Source organism: Bufo bufo, chromosome 2 (assembly GCF_905171765.1).
Source record: "Bufo bufo chromosome 2, aBufBuf1.1, whole genome shotgun sequence".
NCBI classification, from domain to species: domain Eukaryota; kingdom Metazoa; phylum Chordata; class Amphibia; order Anura; family Bufonidae; genus Bufo; species Bufo bufo.
In genome coordinates, this window is record NC_053390.1 from 251,793,482 (window position 1) to 251,805,153 (window position 11,672).

The window sequence follows — 11,672 nt, forward strand, 5'->3', positions numbered from 1 at the left end:
TTGCAAGGACACTCAAAAGCCTGCCATCCATGGATTCTGTCAGTGTTTTGATCTGTTCACCATCAACATTGCGTGCAGCAGCAACCACAGCCTCCCAGACACTGTTCAGAGAGGTGTACTGTTTTCCCTCCTTGTAAATCTCACATTTGATGATGGACCACAGGTTCTCAATGGGGTTCAGATCAGGTGAACAAGGAGGCCATGTCATTAGATTTTCTTCTTTTATACCCTTTCTTGCCAGCCACACTGTGGAGTACTTGGACGCGTGTGATGGAGCATTGTCCTGCATGAAAATCATGTTTTTCTTGAAGGATGCAGACTTCTTCCTGTACCACTGCTTGAAGAAGGTGTCTTCCAGAAACTGGCAGTAGGACTGGGAGTTGAGCTTGACTCCATCCTCAACCCGAAAAGGCCCCACAGGCTCATCTTTGATGATACCAGCCCAAACCAGTACTCCACCTCCACCTTGCTGGCGTCTGAGTCGGACTGGAGCTCTCTGCCCTTTACCAATCCCGCCACGGGCCCATCAAGACTCACTCTCATTTCATCAGTCCATAAAACCTTAGAAAAATCAGTCTTGAGATATTTCTTGGCCCAGTCTTGACGTTTCAGCTTGTGTGTCTTGTTCAGTGGTGGTCGTCTTTCAGCCTTTCTTACCTTGGCCATGTCTCTGAGTATTGCACACCTTGTGCTTTTGGGCACTCCAGTGATGTTGCAGCTCTGAAATATGCCCAAACTGGTGGCAAGTGGCATCTTGGCAGCTGCACGCTTGACTTTTCTCAGTTCATGGGCAGTTATTTTGCGCCTTGGTTTTTCCACACGCTTCTTGCGACCCTGTTGACTATTTTGAATGAAACGCTTGATTGTTCGATGATCACGCTTCAGAAGCTTTGCAATTTTAAGAGTGCTGCATCCCTCTGCAAGATATCTCACTATTTTTGACTTTTCTGAGCCTGTCAAGTCCTTCTTTTGACCCATTTTGCCAAAGGAAAGGAAGTCACCTAATAATTATGCACACCTAATATAGGGTGTTGATGTCATTAGACCACACCCCTTCTCATTACAGAGATGCACATCACCTAATATGCTTAATTGGTAGTAGGCTTTCGAGCCTATACAGCTTGGAGTAAGACAACATGCATAAAGAGGATGATGTGGTCAAAATACTCATTTGCCTAATAATTCTGCACGCAGTGTATGTACAGTGGGGGAAATAATTATTTGACCCCTCACTGATTTTGTAAGTTTGTCCAATGACAAAGAAATGAAAAGTCTCAGAACAGTATCATTTCAATGGTAGGTTTATTGTAACAGTGGCAGATAGCACATCAAAAGGAAAATCGAAAAAATAACTTTAAATAAAAGATAGCAACTGATTTGCATTTCATTGAGTGAAATAAGTATTTGAACCCCTACCAACCATTAAGAGTTCTGGCTCCCACAGAGTGGTTAGACACTTCTACTCAATTAGTCACCCTCATTAAGGACACCTGTCTTAACTAGTCACCTGTATAAAAGACACCTGTCCACAGAATCAATCAATCAAGCAGACTCCAAACTCTCCAACATGGGAAAGACCAAAGAGCTGTCCAAGGATGTCAGAGACAAAATTGTAGACCTGCACAAGGCTGGAATGGGCTACAAAACCATTAGCAAGAAGCTGGGAGAGAAGGTGACAACTGTTGGTGCGATTGTTCGAAAATGGAAGGAGCACAAAATGACCATCAATCGACCTCGCTCTGGGGCTCCACACAAGATCTCACCTCGTGGGGTGTCAATGGTTCTGAGAAAGGTGAAAAAGCATCCTAGAACTACACGGGAGGAGTTAGTTAATGACCTCAAATTAGCAGGGACCACAGTCACCAAGAAAACCATTGGAAACACATTACACCGCAATGGATTAAAATCCTGCAGGGCTCGCAAGGTCCCCCTGCTCAGGAAGGCACATGTGCAGGCCCGTCTGAAGTTTGCCAATGAACACCTGAATGATTCAGAGAGTGACTGGGAGAAGGTGCTGTGGTCTGATGAGACCAAAATAGAGCTCTTTGGCATTAACTCAACTCGCTGTGTTTGGAGGAAGAAAAATGCTGCCTATGACCCCCAAAACACCGTCCCCACCGTCAAGCATGGGGGTGGAAACATTTTGCTTTGGGGGTGTTTTTCTGCTAAGGGCACAGGACAACTTATTCGCATAAACGGGAAAATGGACGGAGCCATGTATCGTGAAATCCTGAGCGACAACCTCCTTCCCTCTGCCAGGAAACTGAAAATGGGTCGTGGATGGGTGTTCCAGCACGACAATGACCCAAAACATACAGCAAAGGCAACAAAGGAGTGGCTCAAGAAGAAGCACATTAAGGTCATGGAGTGGCCTAGTCAGTCTCCGGACCTTAATCCAATCGAAAACCTATGGAGGGAGCTCAAGCTCAGAGTTGCACAGAGACAGCCTCGAAACCTTAGGGATTTAGAGATGATCTGCAAAGAGGAGTGGACCAACATTCCTCCTAAAATGTGCGCAAACTTGGTCATCAATTACAAGAAACGTTTGACCTCTGTGCTTGCAAACCAGGGTTTTTCCACCAAGTATTAAGTCTTTTTTTGTTAGAGGGTTCAAATACTTATTTCACTCAATGAAATGCAAATCAGTTGCTATCTTTTATTTAAAGTTATTTTTTCGATTTTCCTTTTGATGTGCTATCTGCCACTGTTACAATAAACCTACCATTGAAATGATACTGTTCTGAGACTTTTCATTTCTTTGTCATTGGACAAACTTACAAAATCAGTGAGGGGTCAAATAATTATTTCCCCCACTGTATGTAAATGTGATGTCATCTGATAGGAGACTACATACTGTGACCAGGTAGAACTCCACCTCTATAATGTACAGGGCATAAAGCTGTATACATGCCGTCTTCTGACCCTCAGAATGGAATTCATACAGCATTTACAGAGGTTTTCTGGGCTCCAGATATTGATGAACTATCCTCAGGGCAGGTCATCAGTATCAGAATGATGGGGGTCCGACGCCTGACACCCCCACCCATCAATAGTTTTCAGCAAGTGCTGTCCCCAGGACTAACACACATTATCCGTTCTCTGTGTACTGCCATGCTAAGCTACTACAGCTTACCTCCCATTCAAGTGGAAAACCCTGCCCACTTTCCTAATGCAGCCATTTTCAGTTTTTTTTTTCAAAGTTTTTTTTTTTGTTTTTTTACTCCCTGCTTTTCAGGAGCCATAGATTTTTTTTTTTTGATAGACACCGGACTGCAAAAGGAGGGGGTCTTTGACTGCAGAGACTTCCTAAGTTTGAGTGTGGAAAGGGTTAATAGAGCAGCCAGCCTGCCGGAGCAGATGTAGCCATCAGATGAGGAGGCGTTAGTGGACGGAGTGTACAGTGTCCTGTAGCTGCAAGTGGTGTGGTCCTTCCTTCCCCCCTCCTTCAAAATAAGGCAGGAATGCTTTCTCCCCTGGTCTCCTCCAGCCCCTTTCCTGTGAAGTGTTAAAAGAGGAGCAAATCTGGGGAACGGCTGCTTTATCCTGCAGGTATGGCTGAGGAGAAGTTGGTGGCTGTCCTCCTTTCCTGGGTGCAGGCTGAGGGTGAAGGGTTTCTGTCCTGCCTATTGGATGGGCTGCAGGCTCCCTCCGTGCCCCTTGTATCTCCTAGTCCTGCTCAGGCACCTGCTGCGGGGAACACCATTCTCACAGGCACCCCCGTGGCGCTTAAAGGGAGTCTGTCACCTCCATATGGCTATATACAGTGCTTACATTGTCCTATAGCACATCTATACATGAATGTTATGGTACCTTTGTCTTTTTTTTTACACTTGCAGAAGCTGGAAATACGAAGTTTAATTCATATGCAAATTAGCACTGGCAAGTGCCCAGGGGCGGCGTTCAGTGTGTAGGTGCCCAGGCTACTCTGCCTTTGTTTCCCCGCCCCAGCCTCTGCCCGCCCTTCTATTCCATTTCGTCATCCTTCGGTCCGGCTGAGATCCCGCACCTGCGCACTGCCTCGCCGGGCCGGGGCATGCGCACTGCGATGCCCATTGTGGGCACAGCATCGCTTTAACTACTGCGCATGCGCCGGCGAACGCCCCCTTGCCGCTGGTTTCACGTCGTTCGCCTGGAACTTAACATCTGGTTTCGGGCTCGTCATGTCCCTGGTTCACATAATACCATTGCTGATGCTCTCTCTTGTTTCCAGTTGCAGAAGTTTTGAGAATTGTTGCCGGGCGCGGAGATGGAGGGCTGCCCATGTCCGCCCCACCTGTGGGATCTGGTGACCAGCAGTTGATATCTTTGGTCCAGGCTTTGGTTGCACCAGCCACCTGGCTAGGTCACGGTAAGGTGTGGGCAGAATGGTGGTCGTTAGTTGTTGATAAACAGGTGTTGGTTTATACTGAGGAGTCCTTATCTGTAATGCTAGCTTATCTACTTTGGCTACGTGACCACGGGGTTTCTGCAGTGGTGGCCCAGCGCCGCATGGCTGGCGACAGCTTTAATTTCCGTCTTAATGGCTGGACAGGTGTCACCAGGCATTTTCTAGTCTGGTAGGTCATACAAGGCTGGCGTAAGGAGTATGTCCTACTCGTTACTGTGCACCTACTCGGAGCGACTGATGCAATTTGCCCTACCTCTTTGGAAGCAGCGTTATTTCGGGCTAGTTTTTGTTTAGCATTATTCGGCACCCTGAGACTCAACGAATTAGTGGCCCCATCGAAACTCCGGCCGGAATATGCAATATGCAATATCCAAACGAGGAAGGGATTGGAGGAGGGTTCTCCTCAGACATGAACCCTTTTGAATGCTGACTATGGGCAGCCATTATCCAAATGGCTTAAACCTTAAAAAGGATTCGCTTATTTGTATTAATTATGTCATTATTTTCCATGATTATTTGTTATTGGTGTCTGGTTACTTTATGTTACTTAAAACCATTTGTGTTTTTCATGTATTTCTATGCTTTCTTGCTTATTCTTTATAGGCACAGTCCATTGTTCTATGCCAGATTTTCCAAAGTGTTGTTCGTCATGCATGACTTGCTTTTCTGAATTTAAACCCATTTTATGTTTTATGTATTATGCTCAAAGGTTCCTCTGCCCAAACCGGTTGGCACAATGTTTTTAACTTGTTTATGTCCCGAGATGAAAAAAAGGCATTTTATGTTTATCCTGCGAGTGCTGAGCAGAGTACACTTCAGACTCTGTAAAAGACATTTCTTGTTAGTCCAACACACAGTTTTTATGAATTATTATTAATTTTTTTAATCCAATGGCTCCAAAGTGGTTTTCTGTCTAGGGTTTATATTATATTACAGAAAAAAGGTCATGATTGTTGGAAATTGGCCGCAGCAATACAAAACTTCTTGAGATGACTTCTTCTGGAGAAGATTCTTTTGTTTATTCAGAGACAAGAGCAGCAAGACAGCACTGAAATAAATATAAAAGTCAGGCAGAATATGAGAATATGACATGAGGTAGATGGAAGTGTGAAGCAGCAGTAGAAAAATGGCAGCGCTGTGTGTGTTTATGTCCCCAAATACGCTTTTTTTTATACCCCAGAGAACAAAGGAATATTTAGTATTATAATTCAGGTTTGACGCAGTGTATCGCACTTCATAGGAGTGAATGGTGACACACCTAAACTACATCAGTACATCATTATTATACATAACATGTGACCTCGCAAATGCTTTACTATTCATGACCATTGACGTACATGTTGCACCTCCAACATCAGTATGCATAAGGAACAGTTATGCCTCTTTATACTTCATGATAGTTAATTGGCTAAAAAAACTCTAACACGTATGAGAATGAATATCTAATTCATTTTTAACCTTTGATCCATCATCCTGTGATTCCATTATTCTTGAAAATGTTTGTTTGCCACAAACTAAAGAAGCTGACAAGTGTCCACTAACCAAGTATCTAAAAGAAGCTATGGAGGACATAAATATGTCACTAAGACTTCATGATCTCATTACTCGCTAGTCCTAAACAGAGAACATATGCTTTAATTGTTCACCTAAGGACCTATATTTTCTTAGCAAGAGTATATCAGTATTCAAGGTAACTCTTTAGCTAAGCTTTAAGATAGAAATAGAAGATGTCTGACTAAGGCTACTTTCACACTGGCGTTTCTGGGTCCGCTTGTGAGATCCGTTCAGGGCTCTCACAAGCGTCCCAAAACGGATCAGTTCACCCCAAATGCATGGAGGCAAATGACCTATTTCTGACTTAACTTAACCTAAATAAATACTAAAAATAATGACATGACAACTTTGTGGTGGAATAAAAATGGCCGCAATGCTTGATTAAGGGTAAATAAATTAATAAATAATTAAAACTTCAAATTCATAAATAAATAACCATTAAAAATTCCAATAATTACCGAAATCCACTCAGCAATAGCTGAGTGATACAGCCCCTCTAATAAAGCAAAGCGACATGAGCATAAGAATAGGGAGGGAGGGCGGGGAGACGATCCGGTCTTGATAAAACTGACCCTCTTTTTAAGGACTAAACTTTCCCGCCGCTGACATCCAAAACCAATCAGCTGTCCAGAAATCTCCCCCAGCAACCAGCTGCACCAATCAGAGAGGATCACTGCTTGACATCCAAGGCTCAGGTGAGACCGGATAAAACCAGCTGATTCTGACAGGACTTAACCCTTTCATAAAAACCTGAAATAAAAGAGCGGGAAAACAAGAAAAAGGAGGGGGGGGAGATAGAAAAACCAGCAAAACCATACAAAAACACATAATAATGGTGTCATTGCCCCCATGTGTCCCCCAAGCGAAACGCTCTGGGGGGCATGAACATTCTGAATGGATAAGGATCCACTCAGAATGCATCAGTTTGCCTCCGATCAGCCTCCATTCCACTCTGGAGGCGGACACCAAAACGCTGCTTGCAGCGTTTTGATGTCCGCCTGACGATGCGGAGCCAAACCGATCCGTCCTGACTTACAATGTAAAGTCAATAGGGACGGATCCGTTTTCACTGACACAATATGGTGCAATTGAAAACGGATCCGTCCCCCATTGGCTTTCAATGTAAGTCAGGACGGATTCGTTTTGACTTAGACTTTTTTTTGAAAGAATAATGCAAACGGATCCGTTCTGAATGGATAAAAGCGTTTGCATTATCGGTGCGGATCAGTCTGTGCAATACAAAATGAGTCCGCACTGAATCCAGGTGTGAAAGTAGCCTTAGACAACATGGCGGGCCATCATATCTAATCCTGCTTTTCCAACAATGATATTGGTTACTATATTTTGGGATACATGAACATTGATTAAAGTGGAAGAACCAGAGGTAGAATGTGTTGTTAGAGTATTTTTAAGTACTGATTGGTTCTGTCCCTTTTATCCCCTTAAGGACATGTACGGTGCTGGTGTACGTGACTTAAAGGGTTTCTGTCATGAGAAATAACGTTATGTAGCTGACTGACATTAGTGATGTGCTAATGTTAGCAGTACATAACAGTATGCTTTATAACTCCCTGCCTGCCGCCGTTCCCTGAAAATAAAGACTTGTATAATATGCTAATGAGCCTCTAGGTGCTATTAGGGCGGTGCTTTAGCACCTAGAGGCTCGGTCTATGCACCCTTTGGCACGCCCAGGTCCAGTTGATTGACTTTCGAGTTCTCCTCAGTGTCCCGTAAATCCCACGCCTGCGCCCTCCGTTTACTATTCGGCGCAGGCGCAGTGAGTGAAGGACGCACTCCTGCTGCCAGCTTTCTTTCCTAAATACTAAACTGGACGGCGCTGTCGCGGGATTTACACGACGATGAGGAGAACTCGAAAGTCAATCAACTAGACCTGGGCGTGCCAAAGGGTGCGTAGACGGAGCCTCTAGGTGCTGAAGCATTGCCCTAATAGCACCTAGAGGCTCATTAGCATATTATAAAAGTCTTCATTTTGAGGGAACGGCGGCAGGCAGGGAGTTATAAAGCACACTGTTATGTACTGCTGACATTAGCACATCGCTAATGTCAGTCAGCTACATAACGTTATTTCTCATGACAGAAACCCTTTAAGGACCAGCGCCCTACATGTACATGTACCGATCAGCGGCATGGACCCGGCAGTCACTGACAGTCGGGCCCCTGCTGCATACGCCGGCATCAGTGAAAACACTGATGCCGGCGTGTTAACCCCTTGTATGCCATGGTCAAAGCTGACCACGGCATGCAGAGAGTTTGTAGAGGGTACGGGTGCCCTCCGCTTCCCCATCGAGTCCCCGCGCTGCAGTCAAGGGGACCCGATGGCAGAGAAGGCAAGCCCAATGCCTTCCATAGGCATCGGAGCTTGCCTTCTACGGAAGCCTGTGTGATCCAGCCCTTAGGCTGGGTCTCACAGGCAGGCTGTCAGCATAAAAGCTGACAGCCAATGCATTAAAATACAGGTTGTATTTAGGGATCAGCGAATCGACTTTGGATGAAACATCCGAAGTCGATTCGTATAAAACTTTGTTCTAATACAGTACAGAGCAGGAGCTCCGTACAGTATTAGAATGTATTGGCTCCGATGAGCCGAAGCGTTTACTTCATGAAGTCTTGTATAATAACTTCATAAATCAATTTCTACTGTAAAAAAAACATTTCCCAAACTCTGATTCGGTTCCAAGGTACCACTTACACCTAAAGGGTTAACAAAGTTTGTAAAATCTGTTTTGAATACCTTGAGGGGTCTAGTTTCTAAAATTGGGCCATTTATGGGTGGTTTCTATTATGTAAGCCCCACAAAGTGACTTCAGACCTGAACTGGTCCTTAAAAATTGGGTTTTGGAAATTTTCTTTAAAATTTTAAGATTTGCTTCTAAACTTCTAAGCCTTCTAACGTCCCAAAAAAAGAAAATATTATTTACAGAATGATCCAAACATGGTAAATTTGGTATTTTTATATAAATAAAAATGAAATATTTTAACTCAATTTTACCACTGTCATGAAGTACAATATGTGACGAGAAAGCAATCTCAGAATGGCCTGGATAAGTAAAAGCGTTTTAAAGTTATCACCACATAAAGTGACACATGTCAGATTTTGCAAAAAATGGCCTGGTCCTGAAGGTCAAAAATGTCAGGGTCCTGAAGGGGTTAATATTCCGTATAATGACATTCCTTGTAACATAGTGAATTAGGTACATACACAACCCCTCATATTCCTCGGCGATAACTGCTGCACACTGGACATCTTTGGGAGGAGGGGCTGAAAGGGTATAAACTTGGCTGCACACAGATAGGTAACTGGCACTCCATTGAAGAAAGCATTCGGGTAGGATGTGATTGAAATTCTATTCCTATCTCTTGTATGACCATGGCACGTCGGCCATGTGCTATGACATGGCGGACATGGAGTCCCCTCCATATTGTATCGGGCAGGCCATGTGATTATTATTTTTTCTGTGTGTAATTTGTCTGTATTGCCTTATATTTAACCACACTTATTAAATATATTTATTCACTTAGACTGTGTAAGCATATTCATTCTCAAATCATCAAATGCACGTTAAAACAGTCAGTGGTTTTTCACAGACCTATAAACTTCACTCTGAATAAATTCTGATATAAAAATTAGCACCTCTATCTGCTATTCCCCATTTGCTTACTATTTTCTCCAAGTCTGCGTCTTTTTAGTTTATTTTTTTCTACCACCATTCTGCTGGTCGCTATCCTTCTTTGTATGAGGGATTCCTTATAACTAATGATTTTCTCTTTTTACATTTGATAAATTATAAGTCTGAGCTGTTTTTATGGTTTCCCTGGAGGAACATTGTTCCCTTATGAAATGACACATTGATGAGATTATTGTTTCACTTCTCTATAGTCAGGTATCACTGTGTGCGTTAGAGTCCCACACCGCACAGTAGTAATCTGCCTCATCCTCTGTCAAAGCCCCTCTGATGGTTAAATAGCCAGCGTTTTTTGAGTTGTCTTTAGACCCAGAAAACCGATCAGGGACTCCTGTTCCTTGGTGTTTGTCGCTGTCATCATAATAGTACAGAAGATATCGAGGACTATTCCCTTCCTTCTGCTGATACCAGGAAACATAGCGATCACTTATGGTGATTCCACTAGCCGTACAGGGGATTTTCACTGTACTCCCAGGAGACACGGATTCAGAAGGTGACTGTGTCAATGTGATCTGTGCAGCACAATCTGAAATACAGGAAGAAATGTCACAACACAGAATAAAGTGAGAGTCAGTCATAAATGAAAAGTCCTTTTCCCATCAGATCCCATCTTACATGTGCTAATATAGACAATAGTGATGAAAAAGGCCGCCCAGGACATGTTGCTTGTGAAGTCAGCCTGAGATCTCTGCGGTGTATGGCTCTACTGCTCTATTATATAGTATATGTATGTAAATGTGATGTCATCTGATAGGAGACTACATACTGTGACCAGGTAGAACTCCACCTCTATAATGTACAGGGCATAAAGCTGTATACATGCCGTCTTCTGACCCTCAGAATGGAATTCATACAGCATTTACAGAGGTTTTCTGGGCTCTAAATATTGATGAACTATCCTCAGGGCAGGTCATCAGTATCAGAATGATGGGGGTCCGACGCCGGACACCCCCACCTATCAATAGTTTTCAGTAACTGCTGTCCCCAGGACTAACACAGAGAGTACAACCAGAAGCACAGCTCCCTTCTCTGTGTACTGCCATATTGTTTTCTACAGCTCAGCTGCCATAAAATTGAAACACCTCCCAATTATCATCTTCCTGATGTAGCCATTTTCCATTTTTTTTTTCTTTTTTTTTTTACTCCCTGCATTTCTGGAGCTGTAACTTTTTTTAAATTTTTTTTGTTCACTTAGCCATTTGAGAGCTTGATCTTTGCAGTTGCACCTTCTAATCATTTGATACTGCCTTTCCTTTACCCATCTTCTTTGTCCAGTGTGGAGTTTTGCTCTGGTAGACAGGCTAGCGGACGCAGTATAGAGGCAATCACAAAGTCTTTAACTTAAAGGGAGTCTGTCACCTCCATATGGCCATATACAGTGCTTACATGGCTCTGTAGCACACCTATACAGGATTGTAACGGTACCTTTGTTCTTTTCTTTAGACTTGCACCAGCAGGAAAAACGAAGTTTAATTCATATGCAAATGAGCACTGGCAAGTGCCCAGGGGCGGCGTTCAGTGTGTAGGTGCCCAGGCTGCTCTGCCTTCTTTTCACTTTACTCCTCCCCAGTCTCTGCCTTTGCCCGCCCTCCAAGTCGACCTATCGATGAGGCAAGAGACTTGGAGGGCAGGCAAAGGTACCATTACAATCCTGTATAGGTGTGCTACAGAGCCATGTAAGCACTGTATATGGCCATATGGAGGTGACAGACTCCCTCTAAACAGTTTGGTGTTTATTCACACATAAGGAAAAACAAAAATGACCGTTCACAGTCTTAGTGTTTGTTCACACCATGCAATGTCCATAGAACAGAATTTTCACCTGGTTAGCAGTTTTCCACCCGCAGTCCACAGCAGGCTTTAGGGGCCTGTTTCCCGGCATGCATCTCTCAGCCCTTTAGCACGGCACAACTTCATAGGTCCCAAAACAAAGAGACTCCCCAGCTTCTCTGTCAGATGGAGGATAAACCACACCCAGCTGAGATTTCTGGCTGGGTTTTTTATATAGGCCAAAAAGACCCAGCCTG

The 11,672-nt window shown here is 43.8% G+C and overlaps 1 protein-coding gene across 1 annotated transcript in view; it reads right to left on the reverse strand.

Annotated features, from left to right (window-relative positions):
- VPREB3 (V-set pre-B cell surrogate light chain 3) overlaps positions 1 to 10,306 on the reverse strand; it is a 65,179-nt gene extending 54,873 nt beyond the window's left edge. The window contains exons 1-2 of the mRNA XM_040419671.1: positions 10,261 to 10,306; positions 9,856 to 10,171 (exon numbers count right to left, since the gene is read on the reverse strand). Coding sequence (XP_040275605.1) covers positions 9,856 to 10,171; positions 10,261 to 10,306 — 362 coding nt within the window. The remainder of the gene's footprint in view (positions 1 to 9,855; positions 10,172 to 10,260) is intronic.
- Positions 10,307 to 11,672: the final 1,366 nt, after the last annotated feature.